The sequence below is a fragment of the Opisthorchis viverrini genome, assembly GCF_000715545.1.
Source record: "Opisthorchis viverrini unplaced genomic scaffold opera_v5_76, whole genome shotgun sequence".
NCBI classification, from domain to species: domain Eukaryota; kingdom Metazoa; phylum Platyhelminthes; class Trematoda; order Opisthorchiida; family Opisthorchiidae; genus Opisthorchis; species Opisthorchis viverrini.
In genome coordinates, this window is record NW_008751730.1 from 1,713,330 (window position 1) to 1,731,916 (window position 18,587).

The 18,587-nt window shown below is 47.7% G+C and overlaps 1 protein-coding gene across 1 annotated transcript in view; it reads left to right on the forward strand.

Annotated features, from left to right (window-relative positions):
• Positions 1-9,622: 9,622 nt before the first annotated feature.
• T265_04488 (hypothetical protein) overlaps positions 9,623-18,587 on the forward strand; it is a gene marked incomplete at both ends in the record, with an annotated part of 13,639 nt that continues 4,674 nt past the window's right edge. The window contains 6 exons of the mRNA XM_009169237.1: positions 9,623-9,654; positions 10,865-11,120; positions 11,167-11,398; positions 11,463-11,655; positions 13,640-13,796; positions 15,022-15,263. Coding sequence (XP_009167501.1) covers positions 9,623-9,654; positions 10,865-11,120; positions 11,167-11,398; positions 11,463-11,655; positions 13,640-13,796; positions 15,022-15,263 — 1,112 coding nt within the window. The remainder of the gene's footprint in view (positions 9,655-10,864; positions 11,121-11,166; positions 11,399-11,462; positions 11,656-13,639; positions 13,797-15,021; positions 15,264-18,587) is intronic.

Sequence of the window (18,587 nt, forward strand, 5' to 3'; positions counted from 1 at the left end):
TATATATATATATATATATGTAACCAGACGAAACTTATGGTTGTACGGCAGTGAAGCTATGTTTCGGACTCAGTCGCGGCGTGACGACTCCACCTGTCCAGGCTTGTGTAACTTAGAATCGTAGCTCCCGTACAACCTTCAGGTGGCATAACAGGTTTGTACCGTTTGGTTATTACGGGTGAGCGATTGGCATATTGTTATACTAGCTACTCTGTTCATCCACGGCGTCCTGCATCCGCACGAAATCCTCCGACCACGGTCGAAAATATCTTCACGACATTTCATCTTCAGCTGAAGGTCATGTTGACAAACCGTTTCCTTTGACAAGGCCCCACATCCTCGCACAACCATCACCTTTGCTTTTTCTACCCAAATGGCCATCGTCCTGCAACACCGCCAACTAGCCGCTGACCAAGCAGCCATCCAAGCTGACCTATCCGTCACAGTCCGAAGTGACTAATGCCTTCTTCCTCTGTTCGTTGTTGTTCGGTTGTTGGCAATCGAAATAACACACTAAAATCTGGACACCCCATCCTTATCTTCATGGGACCTCCCTCATCACCTCGAACGATAGGCAAATCTCTGCCCATCCATGTCAGCCCACGCTGCCTCGCCCAACTGGTGCTCGGTCATTGCCGCCCATCTTCATCATTATGAGGTTATTGTGTGCATTTCATGGTTGTACGTGGTTGTCAGGGCGCCCACACCTAGGCAGGAGGACGATTAGGGTCCTCAACCAAAGCCTTTGGCTCAAAAGACTAACTGAAAGGCAGCGATATTTGGCGGGAAATGCAAATGCATTGCCATTTCTACGGAACAAGTCGCCACATGTTCCAACCCCCAACCTGGAGGACCAGGAGAGTGTGTTCGTCAGACCTCTAACCGTTGACCAACCTGGTATGAGAGACCCTGAGTGTCGTGAAAACACCCTCCAGTATAGCTTAATGGGTCGATGGGGTGCGCAAACCGTCACACCATGTTAAGGTCCAGTCTCTTTGTGACGGGCCCATCTCCCCCCTCCAGACACCAATGCAATCCAACTCAACTCCGGTAACCTGCTACACTTTTCCACGCTAAGGCCCTCTCTGTCACACTTGTTTCGGACTTCGACTGAAGGTTGGCTCCCGTTTTCCCCATACATCCCGATATAATTTTCTCATCCTGTATTAGTCGGATTTTCTGCTGCAATGGTCCTGCTGGCCACACCCCATCGTTTAACTATAGCACCCTCTCGGTGTCTAAGTGATATGCCACCAGAAGGAAGCACGAGGGCTGGGATACTACCTGGTTGCAAAGTCCTAGACAGGCGTAGCCGGGAGACGGGTTAGGTTGGAACTACACACCTCTCTGTCGATAAATTCGTGCCCTAGCCATTGAGCCACCTCGTCCCAAGGCCACACCCCAAGGTTTAACCGTACCAGGAAGGCCAACAGAGAACAGTTCAGACGAAGAGCCTCTGTACTACGAGGAGCCATATTACGATTTCCCCGGGGTTATTTTTGTTCTGTCCTCTGCGATAGGAGTGTGTAGTTAGTAAAATGTTTACTTCAGGCGACCAACGCGCCCATAATAATGGAATCAGCGGTGCTGCCTCCCCGAAGGGTTAGAAAAGATAAGATTAGCAATACTGAAGTAACCCAGGTAGTTTTATGGAGAAGGAACTTTCCCGCGATTGATGAACTGCTCACGCATCATAGGTTATGCTGGTTAGGACATACGTTCCGCATCCTAGACGACTATCTGTCTCACTTTTTCTGTCCAGCCCTGTACTGAGTGGAAGTCACTGAGAGGTAAACAGTGTATGACCTAACAACGAAATGTGAAGCACTAATCAGCAAACTGAATCCGGTCGACAACTCCAGCCTCCCTGGACAGAGACCCCGGGACTCAACTCATCAATGGTTAATGGCGCTGAGAGAAATGACTCGGTTGATCAGTTACTGGAAATCATGCAACAAAACTACCACCTTCAATGTGCTGCTGTCCAGTTCCCTAACTAACTGAACATGTAATCACCTCTAAGCCTTGGCTGTTTGTCCCACAACCTCTCTTTTTTCTGTTATCAAAACTGTATCAGCTGGAATCACTGTACTCATGATAAGTGATTTTTATCCCTGGTCCCAAAAACGGTGATCGTCCATAGACTAACTGCGTCCTCCAGAGAATCACCCAATACGGTTGAACAACAATTAAGCCCTGTCACGAGCCCGGGGCGGATCCATCTGCTGTGCGTAACAGACAGAGACCGACTCAACTCATCAATGGTTAATGGCGCTGAGAGAAATGACTCGGTTGATCAGTTACTGGAAATCATGCAACAAAACTACCACCTTCAATGTGCTGCTGTCCAGTTCCCTAACTAACTGAACATGTAATCACCTCTAAGCCTTGGCTGTTTGTCCCACAACCTCTCTTTTTTCTGTTATCAAAACTGTATCAGCTGGAATCACTGTACTCATGATAAGTGATTTTTATCCCTGGTCCCAAAAACGGTGATCGTCCATAGACTAACTGCGTCCTCCAGAGAATCACCCAATACGGTTGAACAACAATTAAGCCCTGTCACGAGCCCGGGGCGGATCCATCTGCTGTGCGTAACAGCATCTATGTCTTACTGTCTACATCCTTGGACCAAGCCAGCACCTAGCAGGAAAGTGGTTCAAGGTGTTGGGTCGTTGGATCCTGAGGGATCTTTCAAGAAAACCCTAAAACCGCTGCCATGAGGTGCAGACTTTTGAGTCAGAGGTTGGGGAAGGGTCCCCGGTCAACTCCTTGCATCCCACCGCTTTGTGGGCCAGACTTCTTGGCCATGGCTCCAAGGTAAGGTATCTCAACCAAATCCTTTCTGGCTTTCTCGACCGAGAAGCACCACTCGCCTTTGCGGCCCTTGATCCACTTATCCCTCCCCACACTTCCTCATTGAATTTTTTCTGCTTTTTCTAGATATCAAAAGCCAAACCGTCGCTCTACATCTCACTTCATATCCACTGGATCAGATACAACTGAACTTCTTTCGATTTGTGTGTTGTGTCTCCTCAAACTACCCGGGATAACTCATGTTTCTTGCACTTAACTATTAGGTGCTTGATCATCCTAATGCAGCGGATCGTTGTGTTTACAGTGTGGGAGTAGTTTTCAATCCCAGGGTCAAATGCACTTTGGTGTCATGGATTGTGGGAGACAGTTGTCTTTGCTCATCCCCGTTGGCTATCATTTGGGCTCACTGCACCTCGACGTAACAACAACAACAACAAAAACAAAACATCTTAAGGTGCGGGAAACCGCAGACTTGTTGGACTTTGGTTATAGCTCCCATAGTTTTTTTACCGGTTTGGGATGCAGGACCAGATAGCCACTGGTTGGACGTGTTAGCCGACGTAATTGATGCGTCAATACAGGGATGTCAGTCGACTTTCTACTGGGGAGCTGATAGAGATAAAGCGTTCAGCTGTAGCACCCTTCCGGTGCCTAGCTGCCATGCCACCCGAAGGAAGCACGAGGGCTGGGATACTGCCAGGTTGCCCAAGCCTAGACAGGGGAAGTCGAGTGGCGGAGGTCGGATTCGAACCGCGGACCTTCAGGTTAGTAATCCGCGCTCTAACCACTTCGGCCATCTCGCCCCCTTGGGGAGCTGAGGAGCGGAAGGTATGCATTGGAGGAAACAACTTGGATGGATTCGCCCTGTTGAACGTATGACTGGACCATGTCCCGCAATGTATTTGTCCCGGGGTCCCTATCCAGGTGTGCAATTCATGGTTGTACATTGGCCGGGATGTTGCCCGGGTACCCAGACGCAGACTGGAGGACGATTAGTTTACTCAACCAAACTCTGGATAGCCTAACCACAAGATAGCGGTGGTTGTCTTAAAACCGTCAGAGCGGGCTGCTTTTTAAGGGGGCGGGTTGCCACTTATGTTCCATTCCCGAATCAAGAGGACCAAACAACTGTTGATTAGTCCTATACCCATTGACCACCCTGTGAGTATTACACTTACAATGGGTTATGGAAGCGCACTGGACGGTTGTAGCAGAACTATATCCATCTATTCTGTTTCCAGATAACCTACGTTACCATATCGCCCCATTATCCGACAGATCACATGTATTCCCCCACACAAAAGTAAACGATTCAACTGGTGACCAAAAACTAGTACCTGCATGCGCCTGACCTTTTCCTTATTTCAGATGAAGCTGAAATCAATAAATAAATTTATCAGCTATAACTCGTGCACCATATGGATATTAGTTCCAGCTGCTAAAGTTTTGATCACCGGAAGGTGGGAGAGTGCGGGAGATACGGCCAAGACTTGGAGACGATGGCATGTTCAGTTGGTTCAGGAACCGGGTAGGTGCGCCTTGAAGGCGATAGCCTTGATGCACGAGCGCCACTGACTGTGAGGTTGCGCCATTTCTGCGAGTGTCATTAACCGCTGGTGAGTTGGATACCGGGAACCCCATCCAAAGGGGCCGAAGTTGTCTACCCGAATATCTTTACCGTTTAGTGTTTCCCTACTTCTTTGTCAAGTCATACATTGTCCACCTCTTGGCCGCTTCCATTGAGCACAGGGCTAGGCGAAAAGAGCTATGCGAGGCAGACGGTCTTCTGGAATTCGGAGTACATGTCTGCGTAGTCCATGAAGCATGAGTAATTCATCTGTCGCGGGAAAGTTCCTTCTTCCTATGACTATCTTGCCTACTTCAGCATTACTAATCCGATGTTCCCACCAGACCCGACCAATCCTTTGGAGACACCAGTGACCAAACACTGACATCTTTCTTGTGTCCTCTGCATGTAGAGACCACGTCTCTGATTCATAGAATAGTATGTATCACACGACCGCAGTGTAAACTCTGCCCTTGATGGACAAACTGAAGTTACGTCGGCGCCATAGGTGTCGGAGGTTGGGAAAAGCTGCCCTGGCTTTCCAGATACAATCTCGTCTCCAGCCAAACCGCCAGAACCTACACAACCTATACAGCAACCTTTTGGAGCTGCGTCTTCAGCTGCTGCCAACGCCCTGGAGAGAGAGAGAGAATGAGCCATTCTGGTTCGTAGACTTCCCTACTTGCTCAATCACCCGCCGTGGTTAGGTATCATTCGTGTATTTCTTTCCATGCTTGTATAAAATCTTCGCCGAATCCTGATTCTTCATGCGTAGTGGCCGGCTGAGTCACAGACCCTCCTAACCCTTTTTTGGTTACATCCTGTGCCTTAGGTCGACTTTGATCACATCATCTCTAGAGGAGCACTCTCTTGATCAGGTGCAGTTATGATCACCAAATAACTCGTTACTCATCATCGTTATTCACGCTGGTGAAAAAGATCAAGACAACTCTACCGCTCTATAGCAACTTCACGTCCACTTTTTAACGTGAAGCGCGGCAAAGTTGCGGTAGTAAGTCTCTGCGGCTGGTGACAAGTCGCAGAATGCCATTCCCTGTTGTTCAGCCTCCATTTTCAATACCTACCCGGACCACTCTAATAGCATCCGAGGACTGCTTCACTTTCTGAATTGTTTGAAACTATCCTATATCCGTTCACGTTCTATTTGCTTAGTGACCGCATTCTGTCTTTGCTCTTTCAGCAACGCTTTCGCCCGCGTTCACTCACACCTTAACCATGTTTGCGCAAAACAAAAGAGGACGTCGTTCGTAAGAGCCAAAAGAGGACATTGAGCCATCTCCGGTCATCCATCTGAAGGAGCTTCCGCCGCATACTTTGGAGAAAGACCTTCTTCAGTTACTTGACGTTTACGGACAAATTCGGGAGGTCGCTATGATGCCGCAATACAATCAGGCTCTGGTTGAATTTACTGACGAATCAGTGGCCGAGCACGTCGTCAAAAAGTATGTTTTTGAGGCATTCTCTCCTGACGTTAACCCGTTCTTGAAGCCACATCATAAGCGTGGGCGAACGCACTGCTAGCACCTAAGGCGTGTTTGTCAGCGGGGTCTGAAAACAAGCGACGACCAAACCTCGAGCTAACTTAGTCGTTAAGTGCGAATTTATTGACCACGAGATCCGTCTTTTTAACCCAACCACAATCTCTCGACTGTCACTGTGTAGGTTTGGGCACCCCTGCAGTACTTCAGCCCTTCTATTTCCTTTGGGTGGCATGGTAGCCATGTATCTCATGCCTTCTGCAGAAATCCAGTGAGGATACAATCTCCTCAAATCTTGTATGCCTTATGGACGCCGCAGGCCTTCATCTTCCTCGCATACATAGAGCCAGCTTCAGCCCTTTTCCTTTGGGTGGCATGGTAGCCATGTATCTCATGCCTTCTGCAGAAATCCAGTGAGGATACAATCTCCTCAAATCTTGTATGCCTTATGGACGCCGCAGGCCTTCATCTTCCTCGCATACATAGAGCCAGAAACTCCGGGCTTCCAGAGAATGAACACAAGAATTTCGAATCAAGGTACCAGATGCTTTGAAAGATAGATGATCCTTCCGACAAACACTCAATTGCATTTTCACGGGAGACCCAGCTGAATCTCTCGTTTATGATATTCTTCAACTGAATGTGCTGCACAAGGGCCGCCTCATGTTACATTTGGTACGATATTCAAGAACGCGCACTATATCATAAACGAGAGGTTCATCTGAGTCTCAAGTGAAGACTGAATGGATATATAAATGAGTGTATTTGTGCAAATCTGCCGAATGTGAGTTCAAGGAGAACAGAAGGTTGACAGAAACTCTTTGTGTTTTCAAGCTCTAGATTGAGTCTTGGACGTTGAAACTCACCGGGTGATTGGCTTGGACGTTAGTCACAGTCTTGTAAAACAACGAGCGAATTTCATATTACGGTCTGTAGCACTGAAAACATTTTCAGACCACAGGTGTTGAACAGATTTAGCCGCGACAACCCGGTGGTCACGTGTGAATCAAGCACATAGATCTCTTACATTGTGCTGATATTGCACCACATGATTCATCTTCATCTGGATACAAAAAATAGAAAACATCGTTCAGCTCTGGCACCCTTTCGCTGCCTTAGTGCCATGCTACCAGAAAGAAGCACGAGGGCTAGGATACTATTAGGTTGCCCAAGCCTAGATAGGGGAACTTGAGAGGCAGAGATCGGGTTCGAACGACGGACCTTCCGGTCAGTGAATTCGCGCTCTCAACACTTGAACCATCTCGCCCCATCCGGATCAAGCTATTCCAAACGATGTTTCCATGTAGTTTTCTATGTGCCTTGCACTTTTAAGGTTCAGACTGCTGTCGGAAGATATAGTTCATCTGGAAATAATGGATGATTTTGGTTTCCCTAAAAGTTACCTCACACCGGATTTCGGTGTTGATTTCTGTGCAGGAGACCCTAAAGACTGTTCTCTTCTCCAACTTAGATACCTCGGATGTCCATTAGAGGGTAAAAGGAAGCTTTACAACACGACGGTGTATTCAGTTTCACCCTTTGGTTGTGCACTGAAGACGAAAGAAGATTGCTTATGTTCGACCATCTGGGCCTTAGGGGCGTTGCACGTTTATCGTGTGGGCCGTACCGAATGTCGTTTAGGCAAAAAATCAACTGCGTGTCCATTTTCTGAGTTGATTAGGCTAGGCCAACTACGGAGTCTCTGTCCTTTGCTTCGTGTCATCATCATCATCATCATTGTCAGCTGTAAGAACCGCGTACTCGTCTCGTCGGTTGTAGCTGCAACGGCTTCGTTCACCGATGATTGGGGGGGTAAGTTGCTGCGCATTGGAGGCAGGAGCTGATAAATTGGTGCATGAAATCCAGCACTGTCAATGGGCTCTCAAGTGGGGGGATTGGGAAGGGAGCTATGCATTGAAGGCAGTATCTTAGATGCACGAGCGCCATTGAGGGCGCGGCTGGGCCATGTCTGACATTGTCTCTAGCTATTGATGTGGACGGTCTCGGGGTCCCCATCCAGGAAGACGGCAATGACCAGCGCAGCTGTTGATCGATCGCCTCACCATTTATTGTTTGCAGAAATCGGCTACGACTGGTGGATACGACAAGGCGGACAGCGCATGACCCGCTGACCTAGATTCTAGACCATAACAACAGGTATGCCGAGTTTAGGTGTGAGAGATCCACAACTTCAGTGGTCGGCGGTAAAAGTAAAAAAACGGTTCGGCTGTAACAGCCTTTCAGTGCCTAGCTGCCAATCTACTCGAAGGAAGCATGAGGGCTGAGGTAGCCTAAGCCAAAACAGGAGCAGTCGAGATACCGAGGTTGGGCCACAGACCTTTCGGTCTGTAAGTTCGCACCTTAACTACTGAGAAGTCTTGAGCCCATTGATCTACCATCCCATGGCATTCGTTTTCTGCGCGCGCCGTCCACCTCTACCCTACTGTGCCGACTGTCATACAAACCACTACCCACCTCTGTGGTTCACGGTTGTAAAGCTTTGGGAAACAGAATTTCTTCCCACTGTACCAGGCTTCCGTGGATTATGTGTCCATTGCTACTTGGAGGAGAGATTTCAGAATGTTTTCATATTTCCCCGTAAAAAGCCGACAAATATGAATCGCATGCTACCGTTTCTGCAGTTGGGTATTGGAATTTCATTTGTATCCCGGTGTTCTTCAACAGGTGTCTTGAGGGCGAACTAGAGGTTTTTATTTCGTCTAATGTGAACGCTACAGCTACTCAAGATCCTTGTAGTCCCGTGGTCAACACAGACTTGTGTAAACTGAAAAACCCATTTGGTGGTCGTCAGCCCCCTGTTATTCCAGTAATCGTTTTTTCGTCTATCTGAGTCGTATCCCTTGACAACCAGGACAGTGTGAACCTTTAGAAACGCGGATAATGTGGACTAATCGCGGTTTGTCTCATCCGACATTTCAGCTTTGTTGTCTTCAGTCGGTATTGTGACCGAAGTTCTTCAATAAGCAGTGCTGTGTGTATACCCAGGGATAATTTGTTGGTTATATTGAGTCACGTTTAACAGTTCACTGCTCTAGGGGATTATTACACCACCAGTTCTTGAAGGTGTAGTTAACCATCGTTCAGCTGTATCACCCTTTCGGTGCCTAGCTGCCATGCCGCACGAAGGAGGCACGGGGGCTGGGATACTGCCAGGTCGCCCAAGCCTACACAGGGGAAGTCGAGAGGCAGAGGTCGGGTGCGAACCACGGACCTTCCGGTCAGTCAATTCACGCTCTAACCACTTGGTCGATCTCGTCCCCCTCCGTAGCTAACTAATGGATCTGGGTTTTAGTATAAGGCGTTCCCATTGTGAATTGTACTCCTAGTGAGTTGATTAGCCGTTTGGACGAGAAGTGTCTGCTCTTAGGTTCCGTGAGTTCTAGTTCCCCGAGGAGAGTTTGAATAAAAGGGATTTCATTTTCGTTGATAGCTCCTTCGAAAGGGGTTTTTCCTCTCGAGATATTTTTTAGGGGAAGAGTATTGTATAACCAAGCGAAATTTGTCTTTCAAGCAATTCATTATTTGAACGCACTGTTGGCTAGTGACCTTACCCAGTCCAGCACTGATACAGCGCGGGTACTCTATAGTACTGACATGATTCTATTAGAAATTTTGCCAGTACTCTGATCACTTTCTACTTGAGCTACCCCCTCCCTTCGAAGTAAATATATCGTTAAGTTCAATACTCAGGACACTGGTTGAAATTTTTGGGGCTGGGATGTTGGATCTTCGAGAATTCTCCATGGGCATGTGAGTGTGGATTCATACCTTTGAACTCGGGATTGAGTTTACATGGCCATACCTTCTACTTTCCCCTAAAAAGCACCCCAGTCGACACGGAATCTGCAGGAAAATAGGGGATTGGACCTGATCAAAGAGGCTCATCCAGCAAATCTTGAGCTTTCACGAGCCCAAGGATCTTTGGTGGTATCAGATGAGACATTGTTCTCTGGATTTGCTTTGACAGGTGACCGAATCTCCCTCTCTCTGGTTCTGTTACGGTTCCTGTCTTGGGCCAGTCGATTCGACGTTGCAGTATAGATTTGGTCAGAGCAACTGAAATCAGTGATGAGGTTTCGTATTTGTGACTCACGCTTAGTGATAAGATTCTCTGAACGCCTCGGTATGCCTCCTACTGTTAACACTCGATTGCTCCCTTCAGCCTTAGCATCGTCCGAATGTATAGTTCCACTTAGGGGTCATGCTGTCCCTGGTCCTGACGACCTTTCATATGCTCTGTTCAAGCTGAATTCCTCAGCCAGAGTCTCTTTAGCCTATTGAGGTCTATTTGGAAAATCGTTCCGGACAAGCGAGCTTAGCCGATCATAGTGCCCATTCGCAAAACGCATAATCGCGTGAATGTATTGACCAGAGGGGTTTCAGTTTGACTGCCATTGTAATAAGGTTTCTGGCGTCACTGACTCTTCGTTTTCTCCCGGCGACACGCGAATCTTTGACCCATGATCACCTGCGAGATTTTGGCCGAGTAGAAGCTGCGTCGACCACATCTCCACACTCCACTCACCACATCTTCACACGCTAATTGTATACATGACCCATAGTTTTGGGGGAGATGACTCAAGCAGTTAGAGCGCGAATTCACTGACTGGAAGGCCCATGGTTCGACACCGACCTCTGCCTCTCGATTTCTCCTATCTAGGCGTGGGCAACCTGACAGTATTCCGGCCATCGTGCTTCCTTTGGATAGCATGGCAGTTAGGCACCGGAAGGGTGTCACAACTGAACGACTCTCGGGGAGAATCAATGGAGGTTGTGGAGTTGTATTAGTTCTGACGGAACTACATCTCACGAATCACGTTTGCACTTCTTCTGTAGGGTAAAGCAGGTTGTTACCTAAGTATTAAGTAGCATTTTATAGTTTGCTTTCATGTTTGTCAGACCTTTTGATGCTGCTGTTTATCTCAAGTACCTCAGACTCACTCGCACACATTTCTCCTAGGTTCTCCGATGAACCGCTGCGTATCGGTGAACACAATATTGATGTGTCATTTAGCACATCAAAGCATGTAATGCAACGCGCCAGCTCAAAGGAGACCTCACCCGATCCTTCAGATCCTTTGTCAACAGTGAATCATGTACTTTTGTACACCGTATTCAACGTCCAACATCCAGTGACTCTGAAGGTCATTCATCAGATAACCTCCATGTTCGCCGAAGTTGTCCGTATTGTCATGTTCCGAAAGTCCAACATTCAGGTAGGTGGTTGTTTCTGGTTCTTAATCGTCGCCATATTTTCACCAGGCAATGGTTGAATTCAAATCGGTAGAAGATGCCCGTCGAGTGAAACAGAATCTGAATGGAGCTGACATCTATTCTGGATGTTGCACGCTAAAAGTGGACTATGCCCGACCCACCCGCCTCACGGTCAAGCGGAATGATGAGGATACGTGGGACTTTGAAAACAATGGAGCTACGGACGCGGAGCCTGACGATTCATTCGGGTCATCCAGGCGTATGCACGGCTCATTGCTAGGTAAGCTTCGTCCAGTTCCTAATTCTCCTTCCTCCCCCTCGCTCTCTCTCTCTCTCTCTCTCAGGTTCTTATCCCAAGCATGATATGGGACCGCCACATGCCAATGGCAGTTTTCACACTCCTAGTTTTCAAACTCCTCCCGGGCGAAGTCTGATGCGCTTGCCGGTGACTCCTGATAGTTCGCGTTATCATCCACATCCGCCAACTCCAGTCGCTATGGTTTTCAATTTGAATCCGGATGAGATGAATTGTGAACGGTGAGTGTTTTTCCCACTTGAGGGTTACGTCGTTCATTACGTGTTCATTCTTATCCATTGAGGCTAACAACCACCCAGCGCCTGGGCGGTTAGTAATACGAGGACCTGGCAGGTTTCTGATCCTAGACACGAGTGCTTTCGGTTTCGTGCTGCAACCAAAGGCCTTACGGTTAGTAGCTCGCCTGCCAATTTATTTTTTGCTAGCCACAACGGTGAGTCCCATTAACTCGCATAAAATCGTCCAGCTGTAGCACCCTTTCGGTGCGTAGCTGCCATGCCACCAGAAGGAAGTACGGGGGCTGGGATACTGTCAGGTTGCCCAGGCCTAGACAGGAGAAGCCGAGAGGCGGAGGAACCACGGACTTCCGGTCAGTAGATGTACGCTCTAACCACTGAGCCCATTGCATGTGGCTAGTCATATAAAATAGATTCCCATAGTCGCATTTTAGTATCCGCTTTTCATCATATCCCGATGATACGTTCAGATAATGTTTGGATTTTCAGAATGCTTTCAATAAGTACTTTTGAAGGTCATGTGCTTGTTCTTGACCTTTGGTTTGCTCCAAACACTTGCCGTTTTTGGTGCAACCTCCCTGATGGTGTCGTTTGACCTTCAGTGTTTTTAGCTCTGTTGCATGCTTGTTTTTTTTCCCGATTCACTCAGAAATCAATCCCTTCTTGGATCGAACTACTAATACCTTGGCGAGTTCGAAACTGTCTAGCTATGGTGTTCCACTTTTCGGATTGCTTGGACGCACTCTGAGAGCAAGTTACGACCCTAGTAAAGACGTGAGCAGTCAGCATGATGACCGGTCAGGTTCCTAGAGAATTGGGCACATAAGTTCATCCAATTCAATAAAATACTGCACCGTGGACACTCTAGAAGCCAGCGGTCAGACAATGAACCCTAGTTAAAATCCATGATAGCTTTCATTTTTATCGTATCTAGCTAGGACTTACCGTCTGTTTCGATGTCTAGAGCAATTCCCTTGTGGTCAAAAACTTTCAGAGATACCAGCAAATAATCGCCACAATGTGTCCTTCCTTTGACTGCAAATACCTCTGAAGTTGGCGGATGCTGTCACGGCGTTGAACAGAATTATTGTGGATAGTTCTGGCACAGTTCGCTTTGACAATAGAACGGATTTCAGATGTTAGGCTCAAAGACTGAGCACACCTGTTAGCGAATATGCACTCATTTGCAAACCAATTTGTTTTTTTCGAGAGACTCATCTGGAATTCAGCTGAATCTCTCGTTTGTGATGTTTCCAGGCAACTGAATGTGCTGCGCCAGGCTGCCTCATGTTTCAGTCGCTACCATATACGGGATATCGCGATGCATATATTTTTGTAGTGTACTACTCATAAGGTTGCTGAAAACTACTCGACAGCCCACGACCGGTTTCGCCCTTCTTGGGGCTCATCAGGTAGGCGCAGTCCTCGAGTTTCCGGCAACCCTATGTTCTACTTGAAACTCGGGCCATCGAGGAGTTTTCAGTAACCTTATGAGTAGTGCATCACAAAAATATATATGAACACACCTGTGCCTTCCCATCGTCAGTTTAGCTGGTTTCATTTGAGGTCGCTGACAGCTGCATGTTTTCTATGGTAGATCTTTTGTGCACGGTCAGTCTTATGACCAATTTTTGCAGTGGCATGTAACAACGTACTCTACAGTGTGACCTCTCTAGAGCGGCCATTCTTCACAGGTTCCCTCAGCAGTTACTCTAGGGAGACTGGATTGTTACGTACGGGAGCGAAGCGTCAGTGCTGAACACTGATGTGTTTTGTGATCGGTGCCTAACACATTGCAACCGTTCCCCCTCTACAACACCAGCTTGTTCAATCTGTTTTGTCCATACGGGAACGTTCTCCGCGTGAAATTTCTGCACTCCACCCAGGGGGGAGCGAAGAGTGCTGAACACTGATGTGTTTTGTGATCGGTGCCTAACACATTGCAACCGTTCCCCCTCTACAACACCAGCTTGTTCAATCTGTTTTGTCCATACGGGAACGTTCTCCGCGTGAAATTTCTGCACTCCACCCAGGGAACTGCCATGGTCGAGATGGGTGACCCAGAGTCCGTGGATCGACTGATGGACAATTTGAGTGGCTACACGCTGATGGGAAGCCAACTGGTGGTAAGCGAGTTTTTCCCCACGGGTGACCAACATGTGGCCGTGACGTCCTTTGTTGTAACATCCCTGGTCATTGGCCTAATTCAGCGTGCTTCTTTCGATTTCGTACGGTAATACTTGCTCTGTGTGTCCACCGATCCCCACATGTGTTTGCTGTCGCGCGAGGGAATATTGTATTCTATCTTTGACGGTGGGGCACTATACAAACTTGTTCACACCAGGAAGAACACAGTGTAGATGAAAGTTATGTCCAACAACATAATGAAAAGATCCCTCATTTCATTTACGCATCCTTGGTTGGACGTTGGGGGGGGGGGTGTATGGGGAATTAGCCCAGGGCCACATGATTAACAAACAGGTTTTCAGTCATACCGCCTCTATTAGGCAGTTTATTCGACCACGGCTTCGATTCTCATGCAAAGTCTGCTTTTCAGCTTCAGAGTGGCATGCCAATCTCCTTGCGAAACCATCTTTCATTAGTGAAATATACCCATTTGCAAATCAATTTAGTTTTTCGGGAGACTCACCTGGAACTCGTTTTAATCACGATGTTTCCCTTGCTAATTTCGTGCAATTTGAGTCGAAGTAGAACACTTGGGGACTGCGTCTACCTGATGAACCCCAAGAAGGGCAAAACCAGTCTTGGGCTGTCGAATCATTTTCAGCAACCTTACGAGTAGTGTATTACGTCTATAATTTTTTCAGGCTTCAGTTATTTCTAACGGCCTTCTTGTCCTTTTAAATCCGGAATCACTCCCTCGAACCACGGACCTGCCGGTCCCTCGCTTCTGCCTTTAAGCACTGTGCTTTTTTAAGGTCATAGCGAAGCTTCTACCCATTTCCGAATGTCTGGTTAACACGCAGCCGTTTCCTCTTAACTGCCCGGTCCGTTGCTCCTGCCTTTAAGCACTGTGCTTTTTCAAGATCATAACGAGGCTTCTACCCATTTCCGAATGTCTCGGGTTAACACGCAGCCGTTTCCTCTTAACTGCATTAAAGTTGAGTAGATTATACATTTACACATTACCCTTCTTGATCATGAGTTTTGTGCCACATCACCCAACATTTTAGTGTATATTTTAAACAAAGACGGGATTGGCCTATTGGTTAACCCACTGGGTGGTAGAATTTCATACTCAGAACGGATCAGTTGGGAAAAATTTCATCCTGTCTCTTTTTTCAAACCCGTCTCACCCACTTGTCTCCCCGTTTGCACCGCTCAATACAGATCCGACGTAGCAAGCAAAACGAGGTACTGAACAATACGCTACCCCACAAACTGTTCGACGGTTCACCTTCGTTCCAGGACTTCAGCTCGAGTCGGAACAATCGCTACACCACAATGGCTTCGGCCAGCAAAAATCGCCTGTTCAAACCGTCAAGTACTCTACACTATTGGAACTGCCCGTTGGGTTTCAACCTGGATGATATGCGTGCGATTTGTGAGAATTTGCATGCCCCACTGCCGAGGTATGTTCTCTGAGAGAGAGAGCCGGTTTCTTTCCCGAACTATCCTTGTTAGTTTAATCATGCTTCTATGGCAATCTCTCCCAACACACACCGCTACGTGGAAAAGGCTGTTACCCGTTCCCGAGGGAAGCGTGATTTATCGCCAGATCGTAAGCGATGAAGAACACTGTTTTGGACCGTTTCAGAGATTGAAGTCTCTTTAAAAAGACAGACTAGATGTTTTATTTCACCAGTTGATTGTAGCTTCTAACTGCATGATGGCCCAAGTGGTTAGAGCGCGAATTTACTGCCCGGAAGGTCCGTGGTTCGAATCCGACCTCCGCCACTCTACTTCCTGTCTAGGCTTGGGCGACCTGGCAGTATCCCAGCCCTCGTGCTTCCTTCGAGTGGCATGGCAGCTAGGCACCGGAAGGGTGCTACAGCTGAACGTTAATTGCATGACTGCAATGTTACGCCAACTTCAAGAACGTCGTGCTGAGAGGTAACAAAGTTTGTCTCCACTGACATTATTGCTCCTCAGCTGAGACCTAACCACCGCATATATGGATAATCTTGCACACTCCCTTCCGCTATGTTTACCTCGAAGTAGCACGTTCGATAGATTCATCTGAGCTCGGAACGGACCACTTTTGGAATGCAAGCGAGGACGCAAGTCTCGCCTTCCAGGATGGGGTTCGCGTGATCCTCACTCCGCCTGGTCGGAGACACTGCAAGATATGGCTTCTAACCGATGTCAGCGACGATCTTGTTGTCAGTTTCTATCCAGATTGCCTAAATGAGTGCTTGGAGGTGTAGGCCCCTCGGAATGAGGCACTAAGTCCCTTCCACATCCACCTTTATTCTTTTCTTCATAATAAGGCTTTCAATTAAATCATGGTTGCACGCCAGCGAAGCATCGGTGTTGAACACTGATGTCATGCTGTCGATGATGATGATGATGATGATGTAATTCTCCCACCACCATAGTCTCGATGATGATGGACTTAATTCTCCCACCACCATAGTCTCATCACTAGTGTTGACAGTTCGACGTCTGTCCTTTAGGCTGCACCATTTGGAATGCTACTGAGTAGCGTAAGATGTAACAACCGGCGCCTGTCAGCTTATGACTCAAAGGAATGCAGTTCCGATGCCGAAAAGGATACTTTCTATCCAGATTTATCTGAGCTGCTTCGTCTAGCAAAAACCGCGCCCACATTGTGACCCTTGTGGGCGACGTGAATGTCCAAATCGTTCATATGAGCTCCTTGGAGTCGTATCCGGACGGTCGATTCGGAATCGGTGCTCGTCGGAGAACGAATTCTCCCGTTGTGTGCCGACCATTAGCTTTTTCTGGCTGGCTTTAACTTTCAACACTGGCATTGTTGAGGTTCCCGATACGGAACTTTGAGTGACGCGTAGGTTTGACAATCCCGAATATCAGAAGTGAAGATTGTGTTCGAAGGTCTCCGGTACTGTTCACACAAAGTTGGAGAAAGTTATACAGCGAACCTCAATTGTCCACGCGTCAACAAGTGCGCAAGTTTGTCACTGATCGGTGCAGTTTCAAGGTCCGCACAAGAAAAAACAACGGCGAGAGGAATGTTGGCTCCGTATGGTGGATTTATTCGGGTGGAGGCCAATCTCCTGATTCTGATCGGTGGTGTGATTACACGCATGGGTAAATAGGTCAACTGTGCGCATTCACACACACACACACTATCTAATATACTGGTGTTGGACGGGCGGTGCAGATGAGCAAAACAAGTGGAGATCAAAAATACGTGGGCGGAGTAGGTGAATAAATGAGGAACTCATGTAGATGTCAAGATGCGCACCATGCAACTTGTTGACTGTCAGCTGCAAGTCAACCACGGATCACGTGACTATCAGCTACCAAAAGTGGGCTGCAATTCAATACTACCGCGCTTTCTGGAATCCAACTTGACTGCGTGCATACCATAGCCCGAACACGTTTGATGAATCGCTTGCTCTCAGACCCTCGCAAGTCAGCAAGATGCACATGAATTCAGAATCTTTGGAGAACTACAAGTAGAAGCTCAACACTATCGATCCGAGCTAGCCCAACCACTTTGTGGAGTGAATCAACACAGTACTAGTAACGAGAACGTGAATGAAGGACGGCAAAGTATAGAAGTAGGTACACTAGAGGCGTTCAGAGCTATCTGTCCAACTTCTCCGACACTGCCACATGACCATCGGAGACCGCCGAGGTCGCTAATCCTGATGGATCATAGGAAGTCCATACCAACAGGCAAAGAGGACGATAGTGAAGGTAAATGCTTCGAACGTCAGTCAGTGAATCTGAGAAAGACCGAAAGCTCTTGTGGACACTGAAAGCTCAGGCTTTTACCACCGGAAACAGCGATGGTCTATACTATCTGATAGGATCGATTGGACAAAAGAAGGCAGCCCAAGTGGTTAGAGCGCAAATTTACTGAGCGGAAGGTCCGTGGTTCGAATCCGACATCCGCCTCTTGACTTCCCCTGTCTAGGCTTGGGCAATCTGGCAGTATCCCAGCCCTCGTGCAACCTTCGGGTGGCATGGCAGTTAGACACCGAAAGAGCGTTACAGCTGAACGATTTCTCAGTAAAACGATAGGTGCGCTGTTGCGCACTGAAGATGTCTCCTCGAATGGTGACGAAACGTTTGCAAATCAATTGCCAAGCTCGGCGAACAGATCAACAGCCACCTGATCAATTACCAACCAATACACCCGAGCTACAAATATTCCAACAGATTACCAATAGGTGTAATTCTTTCTTAAAAGCGCCGGTTTGAACAATGGTGGAACACTTAGGAAAACAGCTTAGCTGACCTCCTGAAACACAGGCCCTGGATACACTGCAAGCGGGTGAATGGGTGAATGTAAATTTGAAGTGCCCTTTGGATGATTCATCGAAATCGAGTTCGAGATAGCTCAGTGGTCACGGCGTGAAACTACCGACTGGAAAGTTCATGTTTCGGGCACAATCTCAACATATCGACTGTTCTTGTCTAGGCTCGGACTACATGGCAGTACCTCAGATATCTGGTGCTTCCTTCTGGCAAGCATAAACCGAAAATCGTTAGAGCCGAACAGTTCCTTTTATTTTACTTCTGTCGAGATCAGCAGGTCATGTTACCGCTACAAAATCCACAAAAGCGACTACGATGTCGCATGTAGGGCCGTGAAGTACCGGTTAATCGCGGACGCGAATTATGACGGAGGAGAGTGTTGGGTTGTGAATCCCAAGGTGACGGGGAGAGCTTTCGCTACAGGTAGTAGACGCAGTCTACTTCTGTCTAGGAAAGACAGTTCTCAAAAAAAAACAAATGGAATA